This window comes from Lithobates pipiens, unplaced genomic scaffold (assembly GCF_037356315.1).
Source record: "Lithobates pipiens isolate NorthernLeopardFrog02 unplaced genomic scaffold, aLitPip1_a1.2 Scaffold_8, whole genome shotgun sequence".
Taxonomy (NCBI): Eukaryota; Metazoa; Chordata; class Amphibia; order Anura; family Ranidae; genus Lithobates; species Lithobates pipiens.
The window spans coordinates 305,537,963-305,559,234 of record NW_027507903.1 but is presented as its reverse complement, the minus strand read 5'-3'; the positions used below and the strand labels follow the sequence as shown (position 1 = coordinate 305,559,234).

Sequence of the window (21,272 nt, the reverse complement as noted above, 5' to 3'; positions counted from 1 at the left end):
GTACTTCCCGAATACATCCCATGTGCCATTCTGTAGCAAAATAATTGAAGAACTTAAATGGTTTGCAGAGGGGTGTGTTCTTCTGGGAGGGGACTTTAACATTCCTCTTTCCCCCCTCAGGGATACCTCTACTGGACACACCCACGTCAGTTACAGGCTTCTCAAACGAATGAAATCACTATTGCAGTCCCTGACTCTGGTTGATGCATGGAGATCCGTCCATCCATCAGAGAAGGACTTTACCTTTTTTTCCGCACCTCACAAACGGTACTCAAGAATTGACATGATCTTCGTTTCACAAAGGGACCTAGGCAATTTACTTGCAGCCAAGATAGGCATTATTGCCCTCTCTGACCATGCACCCACAGCTATCTCAATAGAACTGGGTGCACACAGCAAACCTGCGTTTAATTGGAGACTCAACCCTACACTCCTCACTGACCAAATAGTGAAAGACGACATCCACAACACGATTAGTGCATACTTCCACAACAACACTGACAATGATACAAACCCGCTAAACAACTGGGAAGCCCACAAATCAGTGGTGAGGGGTGAACTGATAAGGTGGGGCGCCAAAAAGAAAAGGGAAAGAGAGGGAGAAATCACAAAACTATCCCAGCAAATTGCTAACTTGGAATTGCAACATAAACAATCTCACTCTCTCCGGGTAGAAGAGCAACTGACCGAATGCAGAAAGGCACTACGCCTTATACTAGATCTCAAAATTAAAAGATCCCTGTTTTTCAAAAAAAATATTTTCTACGAGCAAGGAGACAAGAGTGGGAAACAACTAGCTAAGGCCCTGAAAGAAACAACACTATCAAGTCATATACACGCCATAAGGGACAAAGGGGGGACTCTGAAATATAAGTCTAAAGAAATGGCAGACCTGTTTCACAATTATTATGCCAAACTATATGATCTGCCGGCCCAACACAAACCATCCCACATAACTCACTCAAAACAAGAAGCAATCAAAGACTTTTTGGGAAATAGCAATCTACCCTCCCTGGCAAGTGAGGACGCACACAGACTGGATGACCCTATAACTATATCAGAAATCTCAGACGCAATATCAGATTTAAAAACAGGAAAGAGCCCTGGCCCTGATGGCTTTACATCACAGTACTATAAGACTTACACAATCTCCCTCTTGAAACCTCTCCAGTCTGCTTTTAACTTTCTAGCAAAACACAGAAACAACTCCAATTCATTCCTAATGGCACACATAGCTGTGATCCCCAAACCTAACAAGGACCATGCTGACTGCGCAAACTTCAGACCCATTTCACTCCTAAATGTTGACCTCAAGATCCTGGCCAAAATACTTGCCAATAGATTAAAACCCCTTCTGGCAAAGATCATAGGCCCGGAACAAGTGGGTTTCATGCCAGGTAGGGAAGCTCGTGACAACACTACTAAGGCATTGAATCTGATCCACTTTGCTCAAACCTCTAAAACAGCTGGAATATTGCTTTCCACTGACGCAGAAAAGGCTTTCGATAGGGTCTCCTGGGATTACATGATGGACACCTGTACCCATATTGGATTAAGGGAAAACATGCTATCATGGATCTCGGCACTCTATCGAAACCCCCAGGCCCAAATTAAAGTAAATAATATACTCTCCGACCCCATCTCGATCCACAATGGAACACGCCAAGGATGTCCTCTGTCACCACTCCTCTTCATCCTCACCTTAGAACCCCTAATAAGAACAATCAATTTACACAGAGATATTCAGGGCTTCATAGTAAAAGATCGTGAATACAAAATAGCCGCATATGCGGATGACCTTTTACTCTTCATCACCAACCCACATATATCCTTACCAAACCTTCAAAAAGTGTTTCAAACCTTTGGGTTTATTTCTAATTTTAAAGTGAATCAATCAAAATCTGAAGCACTCAACCTTACCCTCCCATCTGATCAACTTAAGAGACTGAAAGACAACTACCCTTATAAATGGGAACAGACCACACTCAAATACTTAGGAATAAACTTAACTAGCAACATCGATGCTTTATACAACTCCAACTTTAAGCCTCTATTGTCCACAATAACGAAAGACCTGCTGAGGTGGCAACCGAAAAAATTCTCATGGTTTGGCAGGGCGTCTATTTTGAAGATGACAATACTGCCTAGACTACTGTACCTATTCAATGCTCTACCCATAAAAATTCCGGAAACCTTTTTTAGCACTCTTCTTAAAGCGCAGAGAAGCTTCCTCTGGGCAAACAGAAAACCCAGAATCAATTTCACTTTACTAACGCTTCCCAAAAGTAAGGGGGGTATGGGTCTTCCTGATTTTAAGAAATATTTTCAGGCTGCACATATCACCAGACTCATAGACTGGCACTGCCATGGCCACAATAAAGATTGGGTCCAATTAGAAAGCAACCTAACCTTAAATAAAACGCTATACTACCCATGGTCCATGCACTCCAAAAAAGACAAGCAGATAGGACACCCACTGATCGAAAACACAATCAATATTTGGCACAAAATAGCGAGTCTATACAAAATAGCCTCCATCCCGGGCCCACTGACACCGCTTGCCAATAACCCTGATTTCACGCCAGGTATGCATCACAAACTGCCATATGACCTTCTCATTCACCATTGCATGACAAACTCGAAAATTAAAACATTTGACGCACTTAGCTCCGAGGTGGGCGGGACATTTTCTGGCATTTGGTTTTATATGCAACTACGGGACTTTGTGGTAAACAGTAAGCACAAATCCAAATTTAAACTCCCGTTGACGCAACTGGAATCCATATGCTTAAAAAGATCACCAGTAGCCCACACCACGTCCCTTGCCTACTCATGGCTAATTTGCACGCCACATGCGGATAACAATAAACACAAAAAGAAGTGGGAACATGACCTTAAAATGAAAATCTCTGAAAAAGAATGGGAAAAGGTGTGTACTTTGACACACAAATGCTCGTTAAGCACCAAATACCAAGAGATTTCCTATAAGGTCCTCACTCAATGGTATATGACACCACAGAATGCTGGGAGATGGTCCCGCCCTACCTCGGATAAATGTTGGAGATGCAAAACTTGTATAGGCTCATTTATACATATTTGGTGGGAATGTCCCCTCATCAGCACCTACTGGGATGAAATTAAGACATGGATAAAACATATAACGGAAACTAATCTCGAATTGAACGCAGCCACATGCCTGATCAATTTAGCCCCAACTACCCTAAGTCGGTACAAAAAATCTCTCTCTAGACACCTACTCGTTGCTGCGAAAACACTCATACCTATCTATTGGAAATCCACCACAGTCCCAGGAGTCAAGGACTGGTTAAACAGAGTGCAATACATTTTCAAGATGGAGGAAATAGTGGCAATGAAAAAAGAGAACAGCACACCCTTTAACAAAACCTGGCAGCCTTGGCTGGCTTTTACCCTCTCTTCCGATTACCAATTACTTACTGGTTGAATCTCCCTTCCCCATTTCTCTATGAAGGAAAAGGAAATAGAAAGGAGAAAACAAACTGATTGAGTTATATATACTCCTATTAGACACACACCTAACCTAAAGAATTGAACCCTAGTGCGATGGCATCCCCCATTGGCCCCCAATTCCCTTTACCCTGCACCCTCTTCCACCCTTCCCCAAATACATATCCTATCCTATGGTATCACTAGTTTCTATTTTATCTATATGATTTGGTTTTATCTTCTGTTCCAATTGAGATAAATGGTTACAACATACATGCTATCTAATTGTATCAATGCTTGTATACATACCATTGTTGACAACATCTATAATTTCATGCTAATTGTAAACCTGCATACTTTTTCAATAAAAACCTTTTTGATTGTGAAAAAAAAAAAAAAAGGCAGTACCTGAGTCAGATTGCCAGTACCCATGTGGATTTCACATTTAATTAATATACAGTAGCTTTTATATCAATAATGAAATTATATGCCTTCTTACCAGTATGTCTGCAACCTTTGGCAGGATATCTTCCTAAAGAAAAGAGATAAACCAATAAATATAACATGGGAAAAAAAACAGTTGTGAGTAAAAACCCATTTTTAAAAAAAATAATATGAGTTATAAAAACAGTCAGTGCAAATATGTTGAAAATATTATTTTTTGGCATGTTTAGTTTTTGAACTTTTATGTTATTACTTACTAGTACATCACATGCAACAGCCTTGACATCTTCTATATGTTCAAGAATTTTCTACAAAAAAGATAATGTATATTCATTCTCAATTGCTCAGACATGATATACAGTATTCCTTGTTAGTGTTTTGGGTATTAAATATGTGTTATATATTTATTTTAGATTACTTTGCTACCTTAGTATACAGTAATATTTTCCAAACTTCTAAATATGTACGGTATATAACATCACAATAAAAATAATTAGCTACAATTATTTAAACATTTAAACCACATATATGTGTTTTCTTTAATACATCCGCTTTACAAATGTGTTTTGTTGTTAAGAAGCATTGCTTATGTTCTAGGTATCCATATAAAATGCTAGAAATCTGTTATAGCAATATCTTGTTTGGTTATGGACATCTCATACAGGAGAAGGTAATGAAAAGATAATGCATCTTCTTTTTGGAGACTGCAATTGTTGCAAACATATAGTCTTATTTTGATGTAAAGTTTGTGGCAGATTTAGCAAAGAAAAAAAAGTAATGTTTTTAAATGGTCTAATTTTTCAGCTAAAGCTAGGAATGTTACTCTTTTTATGCTTACACACTCGAGTATTGTTTTTTTTTTGTTTGTTTTTTTAATCAGCCTTGATGACCATTGGAAATTTGCATTTTACAGAGATATCCTGTGTTTTACAGAGTTAGCCTGTGTTGGCAGAAATAGGCTATACATTGTTTACCATTTATTCTATAAAAAGTAGTATAGCTACCATGCTAATCACTGAACAATAAAGTAGCTCATAAGATCTGTTTGTACTGGCTGCATGCTCTTTGTGGGGACGTAAACTAGAACTTTTCTCTAAATACAGAATTCTTTGTAGACTTAAATTCAAACATATTTTCTTACCAGCACTGTAGCAACTTCAGGCAGCAAAAAATCCTGGGGAAAAGTGTATCTGGTTACACTGGCATTCATAAAAGGACATATTTGGCACAATATCACTTTCATTATGAGAATCAGTTTGTCAAATGGGCCATTTAGATTAAGTTCCCCTTTACTCTTTTTTTTAATAGATTTTTTTCAGATATTTAACAGATCAATAAGAACATTTTGAACAAATAAGACAGTTCGATATACACAGTATACATCTGTATGAGATCATTGAGTGGTTAGCAATACCAGATCATTAACTAATCAGTAGAAAGGCCAAAGAGGCTTTACATGCAGTTGTCACGTTTTGTCCATATAGACCATAGTTTGTCAAACATTTTCCAGTGCATAGATTTGATTGGCATAAGTCACTCAAAAGTCTGTGGACTGCTCTTGTAACATCTGAGAGATTTCCTGAGGTGTTATTTTTCCAATTACGAACTATCAATATTCAGGAGAATGTGGGTAATGACTGGTCTGAAATTGGGTGGAAATTTCTTCATGCCCAAGTGAAGGATTGCTAGTGCTGGGTCGAGGGGGTAACATTCCGGTGAGGAAGGAAATTAGCTGGAATATTCGGTTCCATAGGCTTGTTATATTTGGGCACTGCCAGAACATATGTAATAAGTGTCCAATTTGTCCGCAGCTCCTCCAGCATTGTGGTGATGTGTCTGGGAAATAGCTTGCTATATTGGGTATTATGTCATCTATTTGCCATTTTGATCATCAGTTCCCAGTGTTTAACACAATGTGAAGCTTTGTGTGTTTCTCTGAAAGTATGTTGCTATTGTGCTTCTCCCACTTCCCCATTGCTATAGTTTTCTTAAATACTAGTTTGTTGTGAATGAGGTTGTAAAATAATGAGATTCCTTTTAAGTTGTGTTTGGGGGTTGAGTAAATATTGCCATACTTTGGATGGTATTTTTATCTTTGGACTTGGATGAGATTTGAGGAAATGTGCTTTTCATAAACATAAGAATAACTTTTTATTTGGCAATTGATACTGTGTCATTATTTGTTCTGCAGATTTAGGCTAAAGTCCACTATAGAGGTCTGATATGTGTGTGATAGCATGAGTTACTAGGTCCTTAACCGATAACATAGGAATTTTTTTTTCTAGGAAGTCCAATGGTAGCTTGAAACCTATATTACATGTATCAGTGTGGTTCTGGTTTAGGAGAAATCTCCACTCCATCAGTGAAGTCTGAATAGGAGGGTATAGAGTTTGCGTGTCCCATGGTGTCCAGATCTCATCCATGAGTAGTGTTGTTAGGTCATTCATTGGGGATTTCGTCTTTTCTATGTCTACCCATAGTGGTGTAATACACTTGTATAACCAGTGTTTAATGTGGTCCACTCTATCTGCCCAGAGATAGTCATAAAAGTCCACTATTCCGGCCACACCTACCTTTTTGTGAGAAGTGAGGTTGTTGCAGGAGCATCTAGCTTTTTTGCCAACCCAAATGTATTTCCAGGTTAGGTTGGACAGGGTTTTGAGATAAGGATGATGTATGTGGATTGGTAAAGTATGAAATATATATATATATAAGATTTGTGGCAAGATTGACATTTTGAAGGCTGCTATTTTGCTTATCCAAGATAGTTCTTTTTTCAACATTTCTTTTAGTTGGGTTTCCAGTTTGGCAGTCAGCGGACTCCAAAGACATACAAAAGGTTAATTGGCTTCTGTCCAAAATTGACCCTAGCATATGAATGGGGACCTTGGATTGTGGGCTCCTTGAGGGTAGGGACTGATGTGAGTGTGCAATGTACAAGGATAGGGACAATTGTAGACACTCACTCAGGTTGAACTGGATGGACTGGTGTCTTTATTCAACCTTACTAACTATGTAACTATGTAACTATGTAACTATGTTAGCTTTAACTAGTGCAGAGGTTGTATTTGACAGCGTAATTCCTAGGTAGGTGATACCGCTCTTACTCCACGTATACAGGAGTTGTTTTTGTAGTGTATTTCGTATGGAAAGCAGTACTCCTGCGTCTATAAAAGTGCATTACTAAAACCTTTAAATGAACAAAGATCATTGAATGGATCTCACAATGGTTAGTGAAAACAAATGTGGGACTCTAGTGAAAATAGAAACACAGTGATTTGATATAAGTAAATCAAGAAAAGAACAAGTGGTTTAAATAAACATAAAGTCCATAGGGGAAAAGGAATATGTAGTGAAACTGAATGTCCTTTAAAGGGACAGACACCAAATGTTCATAACATCATTGAGACTAGTGATGGCCGAACGGTTCGCCCGGCGGTCGTTTCGCGGCGAATTTCCGACTTTCGCCGTCCGCGGGTTCGAACGCCTTTTTCCGTCGTTCGCCCCGGCGGACTTACGTGTTTAATGTATACAAGAACTTTAACCTTTCGTGACACGTTTATCATGTGTTACAGGACAACCAATTGAGACATGACAGCTCATGGACACTTGGACATTCCCCCTAACCTATAAATACACCCGATCCGGTGGCCATTTTACATTCTTTCTTCTGTCACTGTAGGGAAAGGATCCTGTGTGGAGTAGGGACAGAGAAAACGCTAGCTATTTGGTACACAAAAGTTCTTTTCAGGACTGGTATAGGTGTTAGGTCAGCAGCCTGAGTTTCTTTTGTCAGTTTAGATAAAGGGACAGAGCGCTGTATGCTGCTATTTTAGGGACAGCTCAGCCAGATTAGTCTTTCTTCATCATCATCATCATCATCATCATTAGCTGTTACTATCAGGTCCACAAAAGAGCTGTTCCAGCTAATCGTTCCAGCCTACTCTTTTTTGCCAATTTGTATAGGGACAGGCAGGAAGCAGTGTGTCAGGCAGTGAGGATAATTTTAAAGACTTGCTGTTACTATTAGTTCCACAAAGGTTCTTTTCAGGACTGGTATCAGTGGTACGGTAATAGGCTTGTACACGTATAATATTCTTTCTTCCAAATATAGAAAGAATATTATACTTGACTGCTGCCCTTCTGCTGCAGTCTGCTAATCATTCACAACTCACTTGTTCCACAAAGCTCTTTATCAGGACTGGTAACTTGGTCTGTCTAGGGTGCTACGGTACATAGGCTTGGGTGCGGTACAGTCTGCTGTTCTGTAAGGACCGCTATCGGTCCACAATACATAGGGTTGCCGTGCACTACTGCTGACCGCTGCCCTATACTGCAGCAGTCCTTCATTGGTATAGGGACTGACGTACAGTCTGCTAATCACTAACACACAACCTGCTTGGTCCACAAAAGTTCTTATAAGGACTGGTAACTTGGTATAGGGTGCTACGGTACATAGGCCTGAGTGCGTTACAGTCTGCTGTTCTGTAAGGACCGCTATCGGTCCACAATACATAGGGTTGCCGTGCACTACTGCTGACCGCTGCCCTATACTGCAGCAGTCCTTCAGCGGTATAGGGACTGACGCACAGTCTGCTAAACACTAACACACAACCTGCTTGGTCCACAAAAGTTTTTATAAGGACTGGTAACTTGGTATAGGGTGCTACGGTACATAGGCCTGAGTGCAGTACAGTCTGCTGTTCTGTAAGGACCGCTATCGGTCCACAATACATAGGGTTGCCGTGCACTACTGCTGACCGCTGCCCTATACTGCAGCAGTCCTTCATTGGTATAGGGACTGACGTACAGTCTGCTAATCACTAACACACAACCTGCTTGGTCCACAAAAGTTCTTATAAGGACTGGTAACTTGGTATAGGGTGCTACGGTACATAGGCCTGAGTGCGTTACAGTCTGCTGTTCTGTAAGGACCGCTATCGGTCCACAATACATAGGGTTGCCGTGCACTACTGCTGACCGCTGCCCTATACTGCAGCAGTCCTTCATTGGTATAGGGACTGACGTACAGTCTGCTAATCACTAACACACAACCTGCTTGTTCCACAAAAGTTCTTATAAGGACTGGTAACTTGGTATAGGGTGCTACGGTACATAGGCTTGAGTGCGGTACAGTCTGCTGTTCTGTAAGGACCGCTATCGGTCCACAATAGATAGGGTTGACGTGCACCACTGCTGACCGCTGCCCTATACTGCAGCAGTCCTTCAGCGGTATAGGGACTGACGTACAGTCTGCTAAACACTAATACACAACCTGCTTGGTCCACAAAAGTTCTTATAAGGACTGGTAACTTGGTATAGGGTGCTACGGTACATAGGCTTGAGTGCGGTACAGTCTGCTGTTCTGTAAGGACCGCTATCGGTCCACAATAGATAGGGTTGACGTGCACCACTGCTGACCGCTGCCCTATACTGCAGCAGTCCTTCAGCGGTATAGGGACTGACGCACAGTCTGCTAAACACTAACACACAACCTGCTTGGTCCACAAAAGTTTTTATAAGGACTGGTAACTTGGTATAGGGTGCTACGGTACATAGGCCTGAGTGCGTTACAGTCTGCTGTTCTGTAAGGACCGCTATCGGTCCACAATACATAGGGTTGCCGTGCACTACTGCTGACCGCTGCCCTATACTGCAGCAGTCCTTCATTGGTATAGGGACTGACGTACAGTCTGCTAATCACTAACACACAACCTGCTTGGTCCACAAAAGTTCTTATAAGGACTGGTAACTTGGTATAGGGTGCTACGGTACATAGGCCTGAGTGCGTTACAGTCTGCTGTTCTGTAAGGACCGCTATCGGTCCACAATACATAGGGTTGCCGTGCACTACTGCTGACCGCTGCCCTATACTGCAGCAGTCCTTCAGCGGTATAGGGACTGACGCACAGTCTGCTAAACACTAACACACAACCTGCTTGGTCCACAAAAGTTCTTATAAGGACTGGTAACTTGGTATAGGGTGCTACGGTACATAGGCCTGAGTGCAGTACAGTCTGCTGTTCTGTAAGGACCGCTATCGGTCCACAATACATAGGGTTGCCGTGCACTACTGCTGACCGCTGCCCTATACTGCAGCAGTCCTTCATTGGTATAGGGACTGACGTACAGTCTGCTAATCACTAACACACAACCTGCTTGTTCCACAAAAGTTCTTATAAGGACTGGTAACTTGGTATAGGGTGCTACGGTACATAGGCTTGAGTGCGGTACAGTCTGCTGTTCTGTAAGGACCGCTATCGGTCCACAATAGATAGGGTTGACGTGCACCACTGCTGACCGCTGCCCTATACTGCAGCAGTCCTTCAGCGGTATAGGGACTGACGTACAGTCTGCTAAACACTAATACACAACCTGCTTGGTCCACAAAAGTTCTTATAAGGACTGGTAACTTGGTATAGGGTGCTACGGTACATAGGCTTGAGTGCGGTACAGTCTGCTGTTCTGTAAGGACCGCTATCGGTCCACAATAGATAGGGTTGACGTGCACCACTGCTGACCGCTGCCCTATACTGCAGCAGTCCTTCAGCGGTATAGGGACTGACGTACAGTCTGCTAAACACTAATACACAACCTGCTTGGTCCACAAAAGTTCTTATAAGGACTGGTAACTTGGTATAGGGTGCTACGGTACATAGGCTTGAGTGCGGTACAGTCTGCTGTTCTGTAAGGACCGCTATAGGTCCACAATAGATAGGGTTGACGTGCACCACTGCTGACCGCTCACCTATACTGCAGCAGTCCTTCAGCGGTATAGGGACTAAGAGTTTTGTCACAGGGTCATTTAAAAAATGACATGCAGAGGAAGAGGCAGGCCCTTCCGCAGGGGTGGTAGGGGTAGGGCAGGAGCAACAGGCTTGAGCCAAAGTGGGAAGTTGCAGAAGGTGCGTTCAATTACTTTAAAGGATGCACCAGACTTGGTTGAGTGGCTCGCTCAGCCTTACTCTTCTGCACCCTCCTCATCCTCTCGATCTGCACCCTCTTCTTCACTCTCTGCTATGTGCACCCCCAAAGACACTACCACCAACAACACGACCACCACCACCACCACCACATACCTTCCGCTTGAGTCACTGGAATTATTTTCCGATCCATATCAAGAGGACATTTCTGATGCGCAGCCACTCTTGGTATTGGATCAGGAAGAGGAGGTAGCAACAAGCGCTACTCAGCAGTCTGACGCCAGTACCCAGATCAGCCCAAGGAGGAGGTTGGTCCCCGGTGTTGCTGCCTACTCTACTTATAGCGGTGGGGAAGGTGACGTTGATGATGACGTGTCTAGTGATGTCACGTGGGTGCCCACAAGAGAGGAAGAGGAGGGGAGTTCAGAGGGAGATATGGACCAGCAGATAGGGAGGAGAAGCAGCAATGACTTACATTGCACAGCAGGGACAAAGCAGACTGCAAATGTATCAGGAGCGAGTCATCGACCATGTACGGTCACATCTGGCGCTCCCAGGACACCGGCACATGGCTCCGCAGTGTGGGCTTTTTTTAACGTGTCCGCTGCTGACAATAGCGTTGCCATCTGCAATCTTTGCAGTCAACGCGTTAGTCGCGGTAAGCCCAATACTCACCTAGGGACGACCGCCTTAAGAAGGCACATGAGCAGCCATCACCGAGCCCAGTGGGAGCAACGGAACACACAAAGCCACACTGCAGGCTCTCACCGTCCAGCCTCGTCTTCTACTTCTCCTTCTCCTCTCTCCTCACAATTGTCCTCCACTCCACCTTCCATCACGCCAAGCTCACATTTTTCTGCAAAAAGGCAGGCTTCCGTGGGCCTAATGTTTGAGCGTAAAAAAATGATGACGCCGGATAACCCTCTTGCCCAACGGTTGGCGGCTGGCTTGTCAGAACTCATAGCCCGCCAACTACTGCCATATAAACTGGTGGACTCGGAGGCCTTTCGCAAATTTGTGGCCATTGGAACACCACAATGGAAGGTCCCAGGAAGGAAGTATTTCTCAGAGAAGGGCATCCCAGAGCTATATGGCCATGTTCAGCGGCAAGTGAATGTATCTCTGGCACACAGTGTCGGTGCCAAGATACATCTGACCACAGACACGTGGTCTAGCAAACACGGGCAGGGAAGGTATATCAGTTTTACTGCCCACTGGGTGAACCTTCTGACGGCCGTCAAGCATGTAACCCGTGGCACCCGTGTAGATTTGGTTTTACCGCCACGGATTGCATGCAGGCCTGACTCTTCTTCTCCTCCTCCTACTCCATCCTCCTCCCTCTCCTCCTCAGCTGCCTCCTCCTTTTCCGCTGCTAGCGTCTCTTCCACTGCACCGCCCAAGCTCCCCAGAACCTATTCCACATGCCAGGTGAGACGTTGCCATGCCGTGCTGCGTCTGTTGTGCCTGGAAGCAAAGAGCCACACTGGCCCGGCACTCCTTTCAGCTTTGCGTTCACAGGCAGATGAGTGGCTAACACCGCTCAATTTGACAGTTGGTAAAGTGGTGTGTGACAACGGTGCCAATCTGCTTAGCGCATTGAAACAGGGCAAAATCACGCACGTGCCGTGCATGGCACACGTCTTAAACTTGGTCGTGCAGCGATTCCTTGTCAAATACCCTGGGGTCCAGGACATCTTGCGGCAGGCAAGGAAAATCTCGGCCCATTTCAGAAGATCTTACACGGCCATGGCTCGCCTTGCTGACATTCAGCGGCGACACCATCTGCCGGTCAGACGTCTTATTTGCGATTGCCCGACGCGATGGAACTCAACCTTCTATATGCTTGATAGGCTGCTCCAGCAGAAACGTGCAGTTAACGTCTACCTGTATGAACTCTGCGAAAGAAACGGTTCTGGGGAGCTGGGTTTTTTTTCACCGCGCCAGTGGCTGCTCATGCGCGACACATGCAGACTTCTGCGGCCATTTGAGGAGATCACCAAACTGGTCAGTCGCAGCCATGGCGCCATCAGTGACATGGTACCTTATGCCTTCTTTCTGGAGCGTGCATTGCGTCGTGTCATTGATCAGGCTGTGGAGGAGCAGGAGCGGGAAGATGAGGAAGTCGCAATGCTGGATGAATTCCCAGGGGGGGCTACTCTATCTGAGACAAGTCAACAACAGGAGTCTGATGAGGAGTCAGAGGAGGATGGTGCCGGGGCGGATGAGCAGGAGCAAGAAGAGCATGCTTTAAACCTTTCTGGGATCCCTGTTGTGCGAGGATGGGGAGAGGAGAATGAAGAGGACGACATTATCCTGGATGATGAGCAGGAGCCAGGCCACCACACCGCTTCCACTTTAGTGCAAATGGGGGCCTTCATGCTCCAGTGTTTTAATAGGGACCCCCGTATAAAAAGCATGAGGGTCAAGGACCAGTACTGGGTGGCAACGTACTTAGACCCCCGGTACAAACACAAAATGGCGGAAATGTTACCGCCGTCGCAGAGGGCTGTCAGAATGCAGCACTTCCAGGCCTTGCTTCGAGAAATGCTGCATTCTGCTTTTGCGTGCGCTGGCAGAGGAGCAATTCCCACTCCCAGAGAAGGATTTGCGGGTACCAATCCAACAGCGCCTGCAAGAAGAGGCCGGTTTGAAGATGTGTTGGTGACTTCGGATATGAGGTCATTCTTTCAGCCGACCCATCGACAGGTGTCATCCGGATCCAGCATCAGGGAACGCCTAGACCGTCAGGTGTCCGACTACATTGGGTTAACGGCCGATGTGGACGCTCTGAGGAGTGATGAACCCCTAGACTACTGGGTGGGCAGGCTTGACCTCTGGCCAGAGCTTGCCCAATTTGCAATCGAACTGTTGGCTTGCCCCTCATCCAGTGTCCTGTCCGAAAGGACGTTCAGCGCAGCAGGGGGGATTGTGACCGATAAGCGTACTCGCCTAGCTCACCACAGTGTTAACTACCTCACATTTCTAAAAATGAATGAGGCATGGATCTCGGAGGAATTCAACACATGTGATCAGTAGACCATGTATATGTCTATAAACAATTTTTGGAATCAAGCACACAGACCTTCTTAATTCATTTGGCTCACTTCCCTGACCCAAAAAAGCACACCGTACTATATGCCCCTACCCTCCTCTTTGAAGAGGTTGAGCGGTGTCATATTTCTACTGGGGCTGCTTATTATGAGGGGTTCCCACCATCCCTGTGCTGTGCTGACTTCCTCCTGGGTGTTCTTATTATGAGGGGCTCCCACCATCCCTGTGCTGTGCTGACTTCCTCCTGGGGGTTCTTATTATGAGGGGATCACACCATCCCTGTGCTGTGCTGACTTCCTCCTGGGGCTGCTTACGGTGCTGCTGTCAGCGCTGTATGTCACGGAGCTGCTGTCAGCGCTGTATGTCACGGAGCTGCTGTCAGCGCTGTATGTCACGGAGCTGCTGTCAGCGCTGTATGTCACGGAGCTGCTGTCAGCGCTGTATGTCACGGAGCTGCTGTCAGCGCTGTATGTCACGGAGCTGCTGTCAGCGCTGTATGTCACGGAGCTGCTGTCAGCGCTGTATGTCACGGAGCTGCTGTCAGCGCTGTATGTCACGGAGCTGCTGTCAGCGCTGTATGTCACGGAGCTGCTGTCAGCGCTGTATGTCACGGTGCTGCTGTCAGCGCTGTATGTCACGGAGCTGCTGTCAGCGCTGTATGTCACGGAGCTGCTGTCAGCGCTGTATGTCACGGAGCTGCTGTCAGCGCTGTATGTCACGGAGCTGCTGTCAGCGCTGTATGTCACGGAGCTGCTGTCAGCGCTGTATGTCACGGTGCTGATGTCAGTGCTCTGTATTACGGTGCTGCTGTCAGTGCTCTGTATCTCCTGCACCCTCTTGTTTGCCTACCCTGGTCCCTGACCTTCCCTCTCCTCCATTGCCTTCATTAGCTCCATAGTCCTGAATTGTCAGAACAATTTCCCAAATAAAAAAAAAATGCTTGTAGTTATCGATCCCAAATTCACCTCATACATGTATTATGCTATTGTCCAGGTGGTGGGACTACGTGCTACCCCCTAATAATTACCCCGTGGCCGCAAATTCGACCTAAAGGTTTGCGAAATTCGCCTCCCATTGAAGTCAATGGAGCCCGCGGCGAACGGTCGTTTTCGCGAACGTTTGTGTCCGTTCGCGTTTCGCGTTCGCGAAACGTCCCGTCGGAAGTTCGTCCATCACTAATTGAGACCTCAAAAAATAATGAATGGGTGATGAGATAGATTGACACGTAAACCAAATCCTCATGCAGTCATTGGGGTAGTGATCTCCATAGAAGGTATTTCCATACAGACAAATGGATGGTTTATCCCATATATTCACATGTATATCAAAGAAAGGGGAACAAAGGAAGGCCACATAGCATAATTCCGTATACAAAAAAATTGAAATTTAATGAGGTAAAAAACTCACATTTGAGAAGAGTAAACAGCGCTTTAAAAGTATGTATGGCAGCAGTGGAGCCCGTCCTCCACTCCTACGTCTAGAATTAGAGATTTAATGAAGTTAACTTTGTAATACGAGACATCACCGAAATCCGTTTTGTGGGCCTGTTCTAGGGATGTGAGCGGGTTGGTTAATAATAGAATGGCATTGTCCACAAATAAGTTTATAGTGTGCATGCTAGAGCCAAACTGGAAACCTGTAATCAAGGCTGTGTCCTAACTGTTTTGGCCAGTGGTTCTATTATTAGATTAAAGAGGGTCAGTGACAGGGGGCACCCCTGGTGGGCCCCATTTGATATGTTGAAGGGTGTAGATAGGAAGCCAGCTATGTATACCTGTGCAGATGGGCATGAGTACAGAGCTAAATAGCTGTTAGTATAGATCCCTTGAAGCCAAACTTGGACAATACCATTTTCATGTAGGTCCAATGGACCCTGTTGAATGCCTTCTCTGCATCTATAGACAGAAGCAGAGAAGGCAATTGACTCTTTTCAGCATGGTGTATCACATTTATGATTCTTCTAGTTGCATCTGAGGTTTGTCTGCCCTTCACAAATTCCATCTGGTCGCGTGGAATAATTGAGGGAAGGATATTCGTTAGTCTTTTGACCAGTAGTTTTGCATATACTTTGATGTCTGAGTTGAGAAGGGATATTGGTCAAAAGTTGGCTGGTGTATTGGGATCTTTTCCCGATTTGGGTAGGGTTACTATATGTGCTCTCAGCATCTCTTGGGGAAATGTTGATGAGTTTGAAGCTTTTTTAAAGACTATTTGCATGTATGTTTTTAAATGTCTTGAAATATTAGTTGGGGAAGCCATCTGGTCCAGTGATTTACCGTTTGGTGTGTTTATGAAAAGTTATTTTTCTTGGGTTGTGAACGAGACGTTTCATTCGTCAAGTTGATGTTCGGAGAGAGCTGGAAGGTTTAGTCCCTGTAGGAATTTTTGTATTTTCTCTGTGGTTGGTTGAGGCATGGTGGAATCTTAGTGTAAGTTATATAGCGTGCCATAGTATTTGGCAAATTGATTTGCTATGGCTTGTGGGTTAGTGATTTTGTGGTGTGGGGTAGGGTGTTTCAAGTATGCTATTCTGGATTTAGTGTGTGCTGCCTTCAATCGATTTGCCAAGTATTTGCTTTCTCTGTTGGCGTTTGTGTAGTAGTTTAGCTGTAAGAGTCTAAGATGTTTGTCATACTGTTGGGAGAGGTGTTTTCTCAGATTCTCTCTGAGTTTGGTGTGTGTTTGTTAATGTTACTGTAGGCCACTTTATGTTTTGAGTATCTGTATTGTGAATTTCAGATAACAAGATATTACGTTTTGACGTGTAACATTTTTTGTCCCCTAATTGGATGGATATGCCCCTCATAAAAGCCTTATGGGCATTCCATAGGATATATGGGTCATTTACCGATGATGCGTTGTCTAGGAAAAAGTCCTGGAGATGCTGAGAGATTTTTGTGAGGGTTTGGGGTTCTTGTAGAAGTCGCACATTACAGCGACAGATGAGGGATGAAGAGGAGACTCCCTGTTCTTTAACAGACATAGATATAGCAGCATGCTCTGACCATGTAATGTCATGTATTTGATTGATTTCTACTTGCACTAAGAGCCACTTATCCATCAGGAACATGTCAATGTGTGAATATGAGCAATGTCTATGTGAGAAAAAGGTATAGTCTTTTTCATTAGCGTGAAGGCATCTCCATGTGTCGAACCGTTCCTAGTGGATTAATAGATGAAAGGGATGCTGTACCATTAGGTTTACTTGTGGTGGTGTCCAGTGAGGGATCTGAAGTCGAATTAAAGTCTCCACATATCAAGAGGTTTCCATATTTCATAGAGTTGGCTTTTTTGAGTACCTTCCTTATAAATCAAAGTTGGTGGGAGTTCAGGGAATATAGTGTGACTAGCATGTATGGTTTGGAGTTGATGTCCCCAGCTACAATTATGTATTTGCCCCCTTCATGCAGGAATGTCTCCTTAGGTTGCAAGGAGAGGGGATTTTTTTATGGCTATCAGTACTCCTCCTTTCTTGTGATTGGGTGTACAAGCCAGAAATATATGCGGGTAGTCTTCGTGTGAACAATTCTGAATTTTGTTTAGTTGAAAGTGAGTTTCTTGCACACAGAGGATGTCTGCCTTCTGATTGCATACTTCTTTTCACAGTGAAAATCTTTTTGCTGGCTGATTTAGACCCCGGGCGTTAATTGAAAGGCATGTAATCGTCATTGTAGGTGTGATACATTCTGCTGTATGATTTTGTGGTGTAGGTACTCACTGCGTCCTCAGGGTTTGCTCTGGTATGGTTCAGTACGATGTGGAAAAGGTATATGAGGCTTGTTTTCTTCAGTAGATTCGTATAAATTGCTTTGGGTATGACTGTGTATATCGAGTAAACAACAAAAGGAACACAAAACATAAAGAGACAACATAGGTAACATAAGAAATGGATCTTGTAATGGATCCACGTGCAGATGTAGCTTCTACTGGTAAATTAGAGGGGGAGAGGAGAAAAGAAACTGTTATGTCCTATAAACGGAGATATGTGCGGGTAGTCATGTGGTTTCTTTAAGAGATTATGAGATACTACTTGCCACTCATTTTATATTGATTCTGGTCCAATGAAGGTGAATGTAGTAAGGCCTGGTCAGGCAGTATGTCCCATTTCCGTAGGGCAGTGATCCTATCCTCCAAGGTTGAGGCTGATGTCGTGACCCCTTGTGGGTGATGGAGAGAGTGGCTGGATCCACTTATGGAGGATTTTGTGGTTCCTTAGGGCCTTAGTGGTTGTCGCCAGGCTACTGCGTCGTTGCAGTGTGTGCCTGGAGAGGTCTGGGTGTAACCGCAAATCGCCATATTGCGGGGAGATGTTTTCTGGTTTACGTGACGCTTGCAGTATTTGTTCCTTTACATGGTAGTAGTGAACTCTCAGTAGTACATCCCCTGGGGTCTCTTCAGGGAGAAAGGATGGTTTGGGGATCCTGTGGATCCTGTCCACTATAAGGTCTTATGTTGTCAGTGCTGGCACTAGTGTAGAGAACAGGGTGTGGGCATATTGCAGGAGCTGGTTAGGGGAAACAGACTCCTTCTGGATCTGTCCTCAAGGTTTTTGCCTTTCATCCATGTTATGTCTTCTCCCTGTGCTGTATGGGCCTCTACCATTATGCTATATGAGGCTGTATATTCCTCCATCTTTCATTCAACTTGATCCACTCTGTTTCCTTTGGCTTGGACCTCTCTTTAGCACTTATTGATCCCTCTGACCATGTCAGCTTGTAGTGAGGACCGCAAAGACAGTAGCATTTCTTTCAGCATTGTGCCGGAAATGGGTCTATCTGATGTTGGAAAGTCAGCTATGGGATCTCCCTCATGTGCGTTCTGGGCTGTGGTAATATGTTGTGGCCTGCTTACCTCTGTATCTGGGTCAGCCTGCAGCCAAGCTGGAGAGTCCCTTCCCAGCTTGGATTTTGCTGGGCTTCTCGTAGAGGGGCTGGATGTCCCAGAGGATAACTCACTGTGTGGCTTGGCTGTGGAGGATGATGTAGAAGGCATTGCACTGCTGCTGTTGTGTGTTCTGGCCCTGTGTTCAGGCTGTTGTTCGTGAGCGCCACTGCCATTTTGTTGTAGCTCACGTGGGGCTGCCATAAAGAGGCTCAACCATTTCTGCAGCTGCTGTGGGTTTTTCCTGTTCCTTGTCATCATTATGCTGTGCAGTGGGTTAATGGCGATGCAATTGCGGTGTGCAGGGCTGTGGATGGTGCCGGTAGACTTGGATGGCTGTGGATTGTCTCCGGCAGATAATCGGTCGCCACGCCCCAAGTTCCCTTTTACCAAGGGACACAATAGCCTGTGGTTTTACAATATGCTCACTACACACACCTGACAAAACTGTGTGTAGTGTTACAGTGTCGTACCATTGCATATTTTATATAGGCATTCCAAACACAAAACATCATGCTTACCACTACATCTGTTACAACTGATGGAAGATCTTTCTAAATAATAGAACAAAAAAAGTTTTATTCAATAACACCTGCATATGCGGCTCTAATACTACTTTTGTCACTGTTCATATAATAATAAGTACAAAAAAGTATAGCATTGAACATTTTAGGAGTATTAAATGTGAGTCAAAGGTTTCTTTTATTGTCCACATATCAAGTGTTCTTTAACCACTTGCCGACCAGCTGCTGCAGTTTTACTGCAACAGAATGACACGGCTGGGCGAAATTATGTTATGTTACGTCAATTCGCCCGGTGCCCACTAGGGACGCAGCACCGGAGGCACTGAGCCGATGTGAGTGCTTGGCAAGCTCATGACACAGCTAGAACCATGATCTGTGTGTGTAAACACAAAGAGGGAACACAGTTAACCTCTTGATCGCCTCCTAGTGTTAACCACTTCCCTGCCAGTGATATTTTTACAGTAATCAGTGCATTTGTATAATTGCCAATGGTCCCAAAAATGTGTCAAAAGTGTCCAATTTGTCTGCTGCAATATCACAGTACCAATAAAAATCGCAGATTGCCGCCTTTACTAATAGAAAAGTAAATAATAATAAAAATGCCATAATCTATCCCCTATTTTGAAGACGCTATAACTTTTGCACAAACCAATCAATATACGCTTATTGCAATTTTTTTTACCAAAAATATGTAGAAGAGTACATATTGGCCTAAACTGAGGAAAAAAAAATATATAAAAAAAATGTGGGATATTTATTATAACAAAAAGTAAAAGATATTGGGGGTTATTTACTAAAGGCAAATCCACTTTGCACTGAAAAAGAACTTGGAAGTAAAGTCACTGTAGATCCGAGGGGGACATGCAAAGATAATAAAAAACAGCATTTTAGCTTGCACATGATTGGATGATAAAATCAGCAGAGCTTCACCTCATTTCAGATCTACCCCTCAGATTTAGAGCGACTGCACTTCCAAGTGCACTTGTAGTGCACAGTGGATTTACCTTTTGTAAATAACCACCATTGTGTTTTTTTTTCAAAATTGTCACTCTTCTTTTATTTATAGCTCAAACAAAAAAAAAAAAAAACACTGAGGTGATCAAATGCCACCAAAATAAAGCTCTATTTGCGGGGAAAAAAGGACGCAAATTTCATTTGGGTACAGCGTCGCACAACTGCGCAATTGTCAGTTAAAGCGGCGCAGTACCAAATTGTAAAAAGTGATCTGGTCAGGAAGGGGGTATCTTCTGGGGCTGAAGCAGTTAAGAGCTTACAGTATACTACAGCACTGTACTGCTACAGTAATATACTACTACAGTATACTATATTGTAGTAATATTTTTTATATTTATACACTGTGATGTAATTTAATAGGGGAGTAAAGGATGTTAATTTAGCAAATTGAATGTTACTTTTGCAGCATTTAATTAATAAGGTTATTTTGAACATTCTACCATGTGCAAGGGAAATGGAAAAAAATGGTTAGCACATGATTAGTTAAAGGGGCGTTCCGGCCGGGTTTTTTTTTTTTTTTTTTTTTTTAAGTCAGCAGCTACAAACACTGTAGCTGCTGACTTTTAATAAGGACACTTACCTGTCCAGCGATCCCGTAATGTCACCCCCCCATCGGATCGGCTGCTGGCGCCCCCATCTTAACTAAGGAAAACAGACAGGGGAGCCTTACGGCTTCACTGCCTGTTTCCTACTGCGCATGCGCGAGTTGCGCAGTGCTTTATGAATGGCCCCATTGTTTTCTGGGACACACACATGTCCCAAAAGGCAACGGAGCCACTCGCCGAAGAGGAGGAAGCGCCGCGGAATAAGAAGAGGCAGATTAGGAAGACTGCCTAGCAACAGGGGTTTCTGGTAAGTTAAAAAATAAAAAAAATTCAAATGTTTAAAAAAAAAAAACATGAATGCTATTTTTTATTTTAGGATGGCCCTCCGCTTTAATTGAAATAATAAAAAAAACAGCAAAATAAAC

The 21,272-nt window shown here is 43.9% G+C and overlaps 1 protein-coding gene across 1 annotated transcript in view; it reads right to left on the bottom strand.

Annotated features, from left to right (window-relative positions):
- The window catches only part of LOC143960885 (uncharacterized), a 42,086-nt gene that overhangs the window by 7,662 nt on the left and 13,152 nt on the right, over window positions 1–21,272 (bottom strand). Inside the window, exons 8-11 of the mRNA XM_077469864.1 lie at window positions 19,286–19,318; window positions 5,051–5,083; window positions 4,167–4,217; window positions 3,965–3,997 (exon numbers count right to left, since the gene is read on the bottom strand). Coding sequence (XP_077325990.1) covers window positions 3,965–3,997; window positions 4,167–4,217; window positions 5,051–5,083; window positions 19,286–19,318 — 150 coding nt within the window. The remainder of the gene's footprint in view (window positions 1–3,964; window positions 3,998–4,166; window positions 4,218–5,050; window positions 5,084–19,285; window positions 19,319–21,272) is intronic.